Here is a 13,904-nt window from a genome sequence, read left to right on the forward strand (position 1 = left end):
GCTCCTGCCTCATACTGGGGAATGAGGGGCGATCAACAGGTTATCTCAAGTGCTTATATACAAATGCACAAAGCCTTGGAAACAAGCAGGGAGAACTGGAGGTCCTGGTGATGTCAAGGAATTATGACGTGATTGGAATAACAGAGACTTGGTGGGATAACTCACATGACTGGAGTACAGTCATGGATGGTTATAAACTGTTCAGGAAGGACAGGCAGGGCAGAAAAGGTGGGGGAGTAGCACTGTATGTCAGGGAGCAGTATGACTGCTCAGAGCTCCGGTACGAAACTGTGGAAAAACCTGAGTGTCTCTGGATTAAGTTTAGAAGTGTGTGCAACAAGAGTGATGTCATGGTGGGAGTCTGCTATAGACCACCGGACCAGGGGGATGAGGTGGATGAGGCTTTCTTCCGGCAACTCAAGGAAGCTACTAGATCGCATGCCCTGATTCTCATGGGTGACTTTAATTTTCCTGATATCTGCTGGGAGAGCAATACAGCGGTGCATAGACAATCCAGGAAGTTTTTGGAAAGCGTAGGGGACAATTTCCTGGTGCAAGTGCTAGGGGAGCCAACTAGGGGGAGCGCTTTTCTTGACCTGCTGCTCACAAACCGGGTAGAATTAGTGGGGGAAGCAAAAGTGGATGGGAATCTGGGAGGCAGTGACCATGAGTTGGTTGAGTTCAGGATCCTGACGCAGGGAAGAAAGGTAAGCAGCAGGATACGGACCCTGGACTTCAGGAAAGCAGACTTTGACTCCCTCAGGGAACAGATGGCCAGGATCCCCTGGGGGACTAACATGAAAGGGAAGGGAGTCCAGGAGAGCTGGCTGTATTTCAAGGAATCCCTGTTGAGGTTACAGGGACAAACCATCCCGATGAGTCGAAAGAATAGTAAATATGGCAGGCGACCAGCTTGGCTTAATGGTGAAATCCTAGCGGATCTTAAACACAAAAAAGAAGCTTACAAGAAGTGGAAGCTTGGACATATGACCAGGGAAGAGTATAAAAATATTGCTCGGGCATGTAGGAAAGATATCAGGAGGGCCAAATCGCACCTGGAGCTGCAGCTAGCAAGAGATGTCAAGAGTAACAAGAAGGTTTCTTCAGGTATGTTGGCAACAAGAAGAAAGCCAAGGAAAGTGTGGGCCCCTTACTGAATGAGGGAGGCAAGCTAGTGACAGAGGATGTGGAAAAAGCTAATGTACTCAATGCTTTTTTTGCCTCTGTTTTCACTAACAAGGTCAGCTCCCAGACTGCTGTGCTGGGCAACACAAAATGGGGAAGAGATGGCCAGCCCTCTGTAGAGATAGAGGTGGTTAGGGACTATTTAGAAAAGCTGGACGTGCACAAGTCCATGGGGCCGGACGAATTGCATCCGAGAGTGCTGAAGGAATTGGCGGCTGTGATTGCAGAGCCCTTGGCCATTATCTTTGAAAACTCGTGGCGAACGGGGGAAGTCCCGGATGACTGGAAAAAGGCTAATGTAGTGCCCATCTTTAAAAAAGGGAAAGAAGGAGGATCCTGGGAACTACAGGCCGGTCAGCCTCACCTCAGTCCCTGGAAAAATCATGGAGCAGGTCCTCAAAGAATCAATCCTGAAGCACTTAGAGGAGAGGAAAGTGATCAGGAACAGTCAGCATGGATTCACCAAGGGAAGGTCATGCCTGACTAATCTAATCGCCTTTTATGATGAGATTACTGGTTCTGTGGATGAAGGGAAAGCAGTGGATGTATTGTTTCTTGACTTTAGCAAAGCTTTTGACACGGTCTCCCACAGCATTCTTGTCAGCAAGTTAAGGAAGTATGGGCTGGATGAATGCACTATAAGGTGGGTAGAAAGCTGGCTAGATTGTCGGGCTCAACGGGTAGTGATCAATGGCTCCATGTCTAGTTGGCAGCCGGTGTCAAGTGGAGTGCCCCAGGGGTCGGTCCTGGGGCCCGTTTTGTTCAATATCTTCATAAATGATCTGGAGGATGGTGTGGATTGCACTCTCAGCAAATTTGCGGATGATACTAAACTGGGAGGAGTGGTAGATACGCTGGAGGGGAGGGATAGGATACAGAAGGACCTAGACAAATTGGAGGATTGGGCCAAAAGAAATCTAATGAGGTTCAATAAGGATAAATGCAGGGTCCTGCACTTAGGATGGAAGAATCCAATGCACCGCTACAGACTAGGGACCGATTGGCTCGGCAGCAGTTCTGCGGAAAAGGACCTAGGGGTGACAGTGGACGAGAAGCTGGATATGAGTCAGCAGTGTGCCCTTGTTGCCAAGAAGGCCAATGGCATTTTGGGTTGTATAAGTAGGGGCATAGCGAGCAGATCGAGGGACGTGATCGTTCCCCTCTATTCGACACTGGTGAGGCCTCATCTGGAGTACTGTGTCCAGTTTTGGGCCCCACACTACAGGAAGGATGTGGATAAATTGGAAAGAGTACAACGAAGGGCAACGAAAATGATTAGGGGTCTAGAGCACATGACTTATGAGGAGAGGCTGAGGGAGCTGGGATTGTTTAGTCTGCAGAAGAGAAGAATGAGGGGGGATTTGATAGCTGCTTTCAACTACCTGAAAGGGGGTTTCAAAGAGGATGGCTCTAGACTGTTCTCAATGGTAGCAGATGACAGAACGAGGAGTAATGGTCTCAAGTTGCAATGGGGGAGGTTTAGATTGGATATTAGGAAAAACTTTTTCACTAAGAGGGTGGTGAAACACTGGAATGCGTTACCTAGGGAGGTGGTAGAATCTCCTTCCTTAGAGGTTTTTAAGGTCAGGCTTGACAAAGCCCTAGCTGGGATGATTTAACTGGGACTTGGTCCTGCTTTGAGCAGGGGGTTGGACTAGATGACCTTCTGGGGTCCCTTCCAACCCTGATATTCTATGATTCTATGATTCTATGTCCTCTTGTTAATAAACATGTTTTATTTTTCCCATAAACAAATTTAGTCCTGTACTTAGGGAAGGGTGTATTTCTCCCAGCTAAGCTAATAAGCAGTGATGTGCTTTTTTCCCCTTACAGGAGTGAACACACACTATTATTCCTCTGAGTGCCTCAGGAGAGGGCTGGACGCTTCAGGGCAGACTGTTTGGGGGACATTGGGGATTGGTGTGTGTGTTGGGGTCACTTTGCCAGGTGAATCAGAGTGTGGCTGGGGGGGGTGCCAACCCAGCTGCTGGAATCGGAGCTGCTTAACCCACAGACACTCGGTGCAGGCTTATCTGCTGGCTGGGCACATCCAGACAAGAGAAGCACAGCAGCAGAGCCTTTGGGGCACGTAGGTTCCAGGGCAGGCAGTGACACAACCCCTCATTGAAAAAAGAAAAGGAGTACTCGTGGCACCTTAGAGACTAAAAAATTTATTTGAGCATAAGCTTTCGTGAGCTACAGCTCACTTCATCGGATGCTGTAGCTCACGAAAGCTTATGCTCAAATAAATTTGTCAGTCTCTAAGGTGCCACAAGTACTCCTTTTCTTTTTGCGAATACAGACTAACAGGGCTGCTACTCTTAAACCCCTCATTGGTCTAGCTCAGCAGTTTGCAGCCCAATTAGCACACAGCTGCAGCCCAGCTCAGCTGTGTGCTAAAAGGCAGCCTTCAGGCCAGGGTTTGCAGCAGCCACATGGTGAGGGTCTGTGGCAGCCATGCAGTGGGGGTCTGGGGCTGCCGACCAGCCATGCAGGGTTTGGGGCAGCTGTGCAGTAGGGGTCTGGGACAGCCGTGCGGTGAGGGTCGGGTGGGCAGCTGGCCGGCCCTGTGGGGTGGGGGTCCAATGTTGGGATCCGGGCTGCCGCTGCCCTGCCACCCAGCCCCTGCAGCCCAGGTAACACACTGTGGGCTGCATATGTGGCTCACAATGTATAATAAGTTGAGAACCACTGGTCTAGCTTGCACTCCAGAATATAACAGCAAACTGGCATTTGCTTAAACATGCACTTCAGAGGATATTTTGGCTTCTGAGAGCTTAGGAGCCTCCTTTCCAACAGTTAAACAATGCCACATAATGTAAACTTACCCTTATCAATGCACATCTGTACTTTAGCTGCCTTTTCAATTCCACCCATGTCATTTACCCAGGTCTTTTACACTTTCAATCGCTCCCAGATTTTCATATTTTCAAACTCTGTTTTTATTTCCTCCATTAAGGTCAATGGAATTTCTCTCATTGAATGTATCACTGTAGTTTTGTGATTTGCAGTCTCCTTCCAGATACGACAGCCCTTGGGAGACGGATGGAATTCTATGTACTGTCTGTTGCCTCTGGTTCATAGTGAGCCATTTTCAGCAAATGTGTTTTTACCTAACTTCCTGGCTAGGCTGGTTTTCTGTCTTAACACAAGTGATGAATTTGCATTTATTGTATTGAGTTTTAAAGAAAACGGTAAGAGTTCCAAAGTAGCAGCCGTGTTAGTCTGTAGTCGCAAAAAGAAAAGGAGGACTTGTGGCACCTTAGAGACTAACAAATTTATTTGAGCATAAGCTCAAATTTGCTCAAATTTGTTAGTATCTAAGGTGCCACAAGTCCTCCTGTTCTTTTTGGTAAGAGTTCCATATCCCCTTAGCTACTGCACAGTAACACTGTATTGCTCTCCAGTGTGAAAGTTTAAAGAGTGCAATTCTGACAATACTGTTTAGTCACATTTGTGCAGCTGTCCTTGTGCCCACCAAATAATCTAGGTTATTGCTTTGCTGTTCTCCCAGTGAACAGATGCTCTGGGCTCTAACTCTGTGACACACTGTAGCAAAATGTTTTTTCTGTTCCATGTTCTCAGCCACATCTAGTGCAGATGGATCTTTGCCTGTCAGAAACACTTCTATTTCCATGTTGATGTTTTGGTTTCCTTCATTTCTAGCTCTCTTTTAGAGAAGGGCGTGTGCTATAGACCACCAGATCAAAAGGATGAGGCTTTCTTCAGACAACTAACTGAAGTTTCCAGATCACAGGATCTGATTCTAACAGGGGACTTTAATCACCCTGACATCTCCTGGGAGAGGAATATAGCAATGCACAGACAATCCTGGAAGTTTTTGGAGAGTGATGGGGACAACTTCCTGGTACAAGTGCTGGAGGAACCAACTAGGGGCCATGCTCCTCTTGACCTGCTGATTACAAACAGGGAAGAATCGGTAGGGGAAGTAGAAGTGGGTGGCAACCTAGACAGCAGTGACCATGAGATGGTTGAGGTCAGGATCCTGACAAAAGGAAGAAAGGAGAGTAGCAAAATATGGACCCTGGACTTTAGAAAAGCAGACTCTGACTCCCTCAGGGAAGTGATGGACAGGATCCCCTGGGAGGCTAATATGAGGGGCAAAGGAGGCCAGGAGAGCTGGCTGTATTTTAAAGAAGCCTTATTGAGGGCATAGGAACAGACCATCCTGATGTGCAGAAAGAATAGCAAATATGGCAGGCGACCAGCTTGGCTTAACAGTGAAATCTTTGGTGAGTTTAAACTCAAAAAGAAAGTTTACAAGAAGTGGAAATTTGGACAAATGACTAGAGAGGCGTTAAAAATATTGCTAGAGCATGCAGGGGTGTAATCAGGAAGGCCAAGGCTCTATTGGAGTTGTAGCTAAGTAAGAGTTGTGAAGGGTAACAAGAAGGGTTTCTACAGGTATGTTAGCAACAAGAAGGTGGTCAGGGAAAGTGTGGGACCCTTACTGAATTAGAGGCAATATAGTGAGAGATGATGTGGAAAAAGCTGAAGTATTCAATGCGTGTGGTGGTTTTTTTTGTTTTTTTTTTTTGTTTTTTTTTTTTTTGCCTCGGTCTTCACAGACAAGGTCAGTTCCCAGACTGCTGCACTGGGCAATACCGTATGGGGAGGAGGTGATCAGCCCTCCGTGGTGAAAGAACAGGTTAAGAACTATTTAGAAAAGCTGGACATGCACAAGTCCATGGGTCCAGATCTAATGCATCCAAGGGTATTGAGGGAGTTGGCTGATGTGATTGCAGAGCCATTGGCCATTATCTTTGAAAATTCGTGGCGATGGCAGGAGGTCCTGGACAATTGGAAAAAGGCAAATATAATGCCCATATTTAAAAAAGAGAACCCGGGGAACTACAGACCGGTCAGCGTCACTACAGTCCCCGGCAAAATCATGGAGCAGGACCTGAAGGAATCCATTTTGAAGCACTTAGAGGAGAGGAAGGTGATCAGGAACAGTCAACATGGATTCACCAAGGGCAAATCATGCCTGACGAACCTGATTGCCTTCTATGATGAGACAATTGGCTCTGTGGATATGGGGAAAGCAGTGGATGTGATCTATCTTGACTTTAGTAAAGCTTTTGATATGGTCTCCTGCAGTATTCTTACCAGCAAGTTAAAGTAGTATGGATTGTATGAATCCATCCACCCAATAAGGTGGATAGAAAGCTGTCCAGATTGTCGGGCTCAACAGGTAGTGATGAGATTAATTGCACCCTCAGCAAGTTCGCAGATGACACTAAACTGAAGGGAAAGGTAGATATGCTGGAGGGTAGGGATAGGGTCCAAGGTCTAGACAAATTGGAGGACTGGAATAAAAGAAATCTGATGAGGTTCAACAAGGACAAATGCAGAGTCCTGCACTTAGGAAGGAAGAATCCTATGCACCACTACAGGCTGAGGACCAACTGGCTAAGCAGCAGTTCTGCAGAAAAGGACCTAGGGATTACAGTGGATGAGAAGCTGGATATGCATCAGCAGTGTGCCCTTTTTGCCAAGAAGGCCAACAGCATATTGGACTGTATTAGTAGGAGAATTGCCAGCAGATCAAGGAAAGTGATTATTCCCCTCTGTTTGGCACTGGTGAGGCCACACCAGGAGTACTGTGTTCAGTTTTGGTCCCCCCCACTACAGAAGGGATGTGGAAATTGGAGAGAGTCCAGCGGAGGGCAACAAAAATGATTAGTGGGCTGGGGCACATGATTTGAGGAGAGGGTGAGGGAACTGGGGTTATTTAGTCTGCAGAAGAGAAGAGAGTGAGGGGGGATTTGATAGCAGCCTTCGACTACCTGAAGGGGGGTTCCAAATAGGATGGAGCTAGGCTGTTCTCAGTGGTGGCAGATGACAGAACAAGAAGCAATGGTCTCAAGTTGAAGTGGGGGAGGTCTAGGTTAGATATTAGAAAACATTTTCATTAGGAGGGTGGTGAAGCACTGGAATGGGTTACCTCGGGAGGTGATGGAATCTTCATCCTTTGAGGTTTTTAAGTGCTGGCTGGGATGATTTAGTTGGTGTTGGCCCTGCTTCGAGCAGGAGGTTGGACTAGATGATCTCCTGAGGTCTCTTCCAACTCTAATATTCTATGATTCTAAGGTGGCACATGGACTAGCTGCTTCCTCTGTCCCAGGTCACTTAGAATATGTCTATGCAGCCCACAGTAGCAAGTCTCCCAGCCTGGATCAATAGACTGGGGCTTGCAGGGCTCATGCTAGTGCTCTAACAATAGCTATGTAGACTATACTAAGATTATCTCTGCAGCCCATCACTTTGAGCCTGTCATTCCTCCTTTTCAATCCCTTCCCTGCTCCTTTCAGTGGCTTGTACTCACTCATCATCACACATCTGCTCCTCCACACTTCTCTTGTTTTTCATTGTCCCTGCCTCCTCTGCTTTGCCAGCAATGCCAGCCCTAAATGTCCATTTGGCTGCTTCTCCCACAAATGTGTGGTGCTTTCTTCCACACTGCTCCATATACATGGAACCAAGCCCCGTGCTCCTTCAAATCCCTCCTCACACTTTCTGCAGAGGTGCCCGTAAGATGTCAGAGAGCGAGTGGTGGGGTTAGGCTGAATGGCTTGCAGGGAATGCAAATATCATTAGAATGAAAGACCTGGTGATGCAGAACCTAACTGGCCCTTGGAACCCAGGACCCTAGCTTCTCCCTCACACATTCACTTATGACTATTCTCTCACATTTTGGGTCACATTTTGAAAAGGTACAGTCCTGTACGCAGCTTGGACAGCCAGACTGCTGAGTGGGGAAGAGGCTGATTGGCTACAGACTTTACCCACCCCATTGCTAAGAGGCCCAGATGTCCAATTCCATGAAGCCAGCCCTGGCTGGAAACACAACTCACGTTCCTCTAGGTCATTTTCTGACTCCGTGAACTTGGCCTTGTAATAAGTGATGCCTCGAATGATGGTGGGCTTGGAAGGAAGCCGGCTCCGCACATGCATCTTCCTCTGCAAGGGCTGTTTTGGTTTAATCACCTCTGGAGTGGGAAGCAGCTGCTGCAGGGACTCGACAGAGTTGATTTGCTGAGAAACCATCTCATCTTGCAGGAATCTTTCTTCGTATTTTTCCTTTATGAGATAAAAGGGGATGTTACATGATGGCCAAAATACACAGCTGTATTGCTGAGTGAGTTTAGCTGGGAAATGGAAGAGTGGATCTATACCATAGTGGGTCTGACTTGTTGCCCTGTAAGCAGCATACCTTGTCCTTGTTTAATTTGTCATTTACTTCATTTTTTAAAGTGGAAAGACTGTTGTGAATAGTAGGGATAAGCAGTGCTATGGGCTTATGTTGTGTATGAGGTACAGTATGGGATGCATATGTGACAACAGGGACATACAGTTCCTATGATCTTTTCTAAATTATAAGTTGTACATACCAGGATGTTGATAGTGTATATTGTTAGGGTGTTTGCAGGGGCTGGTGCTTAGAGTTAGCATAATACATGGACTTAGTGTTTGTGATCATGTCTCTATCTAATGGCTCATACCACGTCACAGCTAAAGGAAATCACCTTTGAGCTCAAGAGGCAGTGCCTGTGTTCCAGGTGCTGAGAATCTAGGGTTTGATCCCCCCAAGATGGCTGTAACATCTGTCTGCATATGAGGCTATGGTTGGTTATGTTAGGGCATACCAGCTATTCACAGCACATTCATGGCCTACTCACTTTCTTCTATTCAATAGCTTCCTGCAGAATTGGCGCTTTTGTTAAAAAAGAAATATTTCTAGTTTTACAACTGTAAAGACAACTCAATAAATGTGAAGCAATGCAGGGCTGTCTTCCTGAGTCTGAAGACAAATGCTGACCAAAACAAGAGCGCTGAGCCATTCATTTTATTGGTCATTCTGAAACTCAACAATGACCACTGCAATTCCAACATTAATATTTCACTAATGATCATTTCTGCAGAAACTTCCAGTCACATGGAGCTGGGAATTGTAGGAGGATCTTGAATACCATCATTTCCCCCTCCCCCCCATCTGGCCCCGAGTGTATGCTATGTGTGTGAGCTGAGTATACACTGTATATGAGGAATGCTGTATGTCAGCCAGTTGCATTGTGTACGTGATGATAGAACTGTATATTGAGTGTGGGATATATTACACATGGGGCATGTGCTAGGTGTGTAATCATAGACTGCTGGGCTGTATATGATGATTGTACAAGTATGTGCTGCAGATGAGGTTCTAGCATTCCACAGTGTACTTGAGTGTTGGATCCATTTACACATAGCAAAGGTAAAAATACTTAATGAGGAAAGGAGAATATGAGCCTGTCAAATGCCTGGGGCAGCCTGCCGGGGGGAGCAAGGAGTTCCCAGGGGCTGGCTTTAGAGGTCAGTCCATTTTCAGGCTGCAGGCTAATACCACTGATTTTCATCTCATTAAAAGGAAAGGGAAGAGAACCAGAACCACTGCAGCAATGGCTAGTTGGCTGAAAGGATGGCTCCAGAGTTCCTTTAAACCCTGGCTGAAATTAACTACAAGAAAAGAAGAATTTTTGGAAGCGAGATCACTCAGGGTAACAAAAGTGCCGTGCTTTGCACTTCAGCCTGAATGGGAATGGAATCTCTACAGCATTCAACGGGCTGCTAGTGAGATTAACACACAAAAACTCTGTTGTGAAGCAGTCTGGGTGGTGTTGCACACAAAAGGCCTGACACAAACCCACGAAAGCAAGGCAATGTAAAGCTAAGCCACCTAACCCTTCAGCCCCAGAGACACAGTGTGCCATTACCCTAGACCACACACCACAACCTTCATTTCACCCCCTTTTACTCTTGCGAATACACCACTTTACCAGAACATTTCCCCCCAAAACCAGTAGATGTGGGTGTTTGATGCATTATTATGTGGTTGTGCTGGAAGAGGGCAGTTTAGTAAAGGGCTGTGTGCAGAAGGGCTGCAGGTAGGTGGGGCAGAGTTAAGGTTATGATGTGTGGTGCACAGTCCTTGTGGTAATAACAAGGTATGTGCCTGTGGGGGGGAGGAGTGGAGGGACATGCATGCTAGGTCGGGCTTAGTTCTTTATTGCCTTTTGTGGGCTTCTGTCAGGCACATTATGTGCATTACACCCTGCACTGCTTGACAGCCGTTTCTATGTATTAAATTCCTAGGCTTCTGAAATGCTTAGCGAAGGTGGGGCTGGTGAGGAGAGTGAGGGATGAACCTCTTGGGGGTAGAAGTGCTACTGCTGATGAAAAATATTTTATACATCAGCAGCTGTGCTTGAGCCCTTCTCTGCTGTATGGTAAAATTGGAAAGAGAAGCTCCTACGAGAGAAGGTTTTATGTGCATCCAGCCCCATCGGTCAGCCTCGTATGTGCCTGGTCCCAATCAACCAGTTACACTTGTGTGCGCCAATATGAATTCTGACCCATATGGAACCTGCTCCTAAGCCCACTGAGTGCACCACTCATGATGGAGTCACTGCCGGCCCCGCCCAGGGACAGCTTCCCTGCTTCACCTCTAAATCTACCTCCCCAGATCATAAAGTGCACAGCAGAAGCTGCAGCAGAGCACCAAGCTGGGCATCACCAAAACACTCAGAGCAAAATCATCCACCTCTGGGGGCCGTGATCATGGAGCCCATGATCCTGGGGCTGAGGCTGCCTTAGTCACGGACTACAGCCTGAGCACACTACGTGGTGTGAACATCACACACAAGTGCCACAGCGCTTTGCCATGCTGGGCCTTCCTCAACAGGGAGACATGGCTGCTCATTGGTGAAGTCCCCCAGCAATTCAGCCTCCTCAAGCAGCTCAGTTTGGTCCATTCCTTGGAGCTAGAGCTCAGAGCCTTTATTAGGCCTTGTGGGGCTGCTCCCTGCCCCCTTGTCCCACGGAGACCCCTTCCCCCACTCTGTCAGCAGCACCATTACAGAAAGGGGGAGATTCAGAGCCACACTGTTGGCTCTGGGACAGTGCACAGCATGGATCAGGCTGGGAATGCTAAATCAGGCTGGTTCCCTGCAGCCTGAGTTAGAACAAATTACACCACCTGCCAATGGCCCAAAGGGGCAATGACAGCAACTAGAAATTGCACTGGGAAGCCCCAGTCATGCCCCTTTCTTCCCTCGCCCCCTATGACTACTACAGAGAGGGATGGGGTAGGAACTGCTGTACCAATTCTGCACTGCCCCCTATGCTGAGCAGACCACACCAGCTTTGGGCATGGCACCTGCCAGCACCAGGGGGGACTTGGTGCCCCCATCTCTTCCCTTTGAAATGAGTAAAATCAAACTGCAGTTTTTCTTAGAAACCCTAACAGCTGAAGCTGCGCTTTGTGCCCACTCGGCTGGGCAGCAGGACTCTGCACAGAAGAGGAGATGGCAGTAGAGCCTGGTAGTAGCTGGCAGGGGAGGATCGTTTCTCTGGATTGCACAGTGGCATGCTGTCCACACACTGCACCCCCAAACCCAGTAATCACAGGCTATGCCTCACTGCAGCACAGACATTCCCAGAGAATTCTACCCGCCTCAAATTGCTGCTCCGTGCTGCAAAGTGACATCATGATTTCCAGACACCAACCCTGCCATCCATCTCTGACCTCAAACCAGCACCCCTTGGGAGGGGCACAGAACAGGCTGGTCCTGTTCCCACCTACACTCTAGGTTTGCTGGATTGTGCTGACTTCAGCAGGATGGAGTCTGAGGAGCAGAAATCAGGTTTGCTAAGCAAGGAGAAAAAGCATTTCGAACTAGTTTGTCTCATTGGGGTGGCTACTTGCCCAAGGGAAATGTCCTCATGAAGCCCTTACAGGTCCATTGACCCCCACCCTGCTGATGTCTGAACCCCCACAGACCCAGACTCCACTCTTAGTGGAAACGGGATGGAGCAGAAATTCTCTGACAAAGGTCAAACCCTGGAAGTGACCGCTCTCTGGAATGTCAGCAGCCACACCAGGACAGGCTGGATGGGCCCATGGGAAACAGGGAGTGGGGCAGGGAAGCAGGTGCCGGAGGGGTTATGTATGGAGCACTAAAGGGGCAGGAAGCAGGCGCTAGAAGAGTTGTATAGGGAGCTGGAAGGGGCAGGAGGCAGGAACTGGAGGGGCTCTGTGCAAAGCAGTAAGAGGGCAGGAAGCAGGCACTGGAGCGATTGTGCAGGCAGCGAGGAGGGGGAAGGAAGCAGGTGCTGGAGGGGTTATGTTGGGAGGAGAGAACGGGGCAGAAGCAGGCACTGGAGGGTGTGTGTGTGGAGGGGGCAAGAAAGAGGCACTGGAAGGTTTGTGTGGGGAGCAGGGAGGGGGTGGGAAGCAGGCACTGGAGGGGTGGGGTGGGGAGCAGAGAGGGGCAAGAAGGAGGTGCTGGAGGGGTTTCGTGGGGAGCAGGGAGTGGCAGAAACCAGGGGCTTGAAGAATTGTGTGGGGAACAGAGGGGCACGAATCAGGTGCTGGAAGGGTTCTGTGGGGAGTGGGGATGAGGCAGGAAACAGGCGCTGGAGGGGTTGTGTGGGGAGCAGGGAGGGGAGAGCAAGAAGGCACTGGAGGGGTTGCGTGGGGAGCAAGGAGGGGCAGGAAGCAGGCGCTAGAGGGGTTCTGTTGTGAGGGAAGAAGGGGTCAGAAGCAGGCACTGGAGAGGTTCTGTGGGGAGGGGTCAGGAAAGAGGCGCTAGAGAGGTTTTGTGGGGAGCAGAGAGGGAGTGGGAAGCTGCCGCTGGAGAGGTTCTGTGGGGAGCGTGGAGGAGGCAGGAAATAGGTGCTGGAGAGGTTGTGTGGTGAACAGGGAGAGACGGGAAGGAGGTGCTAGAGGGGTTGTGTGGGTACCTGGGAGGGGGTAGGAAGCAGATGCTGGAGAGGTTATGTGAGGAGCAGGCGCTGGAGAGGTTTTGTTGGGAGCAGGGACGGGGTGGGAATCAGGCACTGGAGGGGTTGTGTGGGGAGCAGGGAGGGTCAGGAAGCAGGCACTGGAGCGTTTGTGTGGGAACAGGTATTGGGCAGCGTAGTGGGGCTAAGGCTGCTTCCTGCCTGCCCTCACTCCGCAACACTCCTGGAAGCAGCCGGCAAGTCCTTGCAATCCCAGAGGGGGGGGTGTCTCCGCACGCTACCCCCACCCCGAGTGCCGACTCCGAAGCTCCCATTGGCCAGGAACTGCGGCCAATGGCAGCTGTGGGGGCAGTGCCTGTGGGCAGCGGTGAGTGGAGACCCCCTGGGCCTCCTACCTAAGGGCAGCTGCCAGAGTGGTGTGTAGGTTGCTTTCAGGAGCCACCCAAGATAAGCGTCACACCCCTTACCCTCTCCTGCATCCCAATCCCCTGCCCCAGCTCAGAGCCGGCACCCAGTACCCAAACTCCCTCCCAGAGTCTTAAGCAGCTGTGGGGGATGGGAGCGGGACTTGGACCTATTCTGAGCACCACCAGAAATTATACAGAACAGGGATGGGGCAGGAATCAGGTGCTGGAGGGGTTTTGTTGGGAGGAGTAAGGGGCAGGAAGCAGGCGCTGGAGGGGTTGTGTGGGGAGGGGGAAGGAATCAGGCGCTGGAGGGGTTGTGTGGGGAGCAGGGAGGGACAGGAAGCTGGTGCTGGAGGGCTTGTATGGGAAGCAGGGAGCGGCAGGAATTAGGCGCTCGAGGGGTTGTGTGGGGAGCAATGAGGGGCAAGAAGCAGGCGCTGGAGGGGTTATATGGAGCTGGGAGGGGGCAGGAATCAGGCACTGGACAGCTTGGGTGTGGAGCAGGGAGGG

At 49.5% G+C, this 13,904-nt stretch overlaps 1 protein-coding gene across 3 annotated transcripts in view; it reads right to left on the minus strand.

Moving 5' to 3' along the window:
• OLFML2B (olfactomedin like 2B) overlaps nucleotides 1-13,904 on the minus strand; it is a 103,326-nt gene that overhangs the window by 36,174 nt on the left and 53,248 nt on the right. For all 3 annotated transcript variants that reach the window (XM_038414694.2, XM_038414693.2, XM_043490628.1), the window contains one exon: nucleotides 8,064-8,289. In XM_038414694.2, the coding sequence (XP_038270622.1) occupies nucleotides 8,064-8,289 (226 nt within the window). The remainder of the gene's footprint in view (nucleotides 1-8,063; nucleotides 8,290-13,904) is intronic.

This window comes from Dermochelys coriacea, chromosome 8 (assembly GCF_009764565.3).
Source record: "Dermochelys coriacea isolate rDerCor1 chromosome 8, rDerCor1.pri.v4, whole genome shotgun sequence".
Lineage (NCBI taxonomy): Eukaryota > Metazoa > Chordata > Testudines > Dermochelyidae > Dermochelys > Dermochelys coriacea.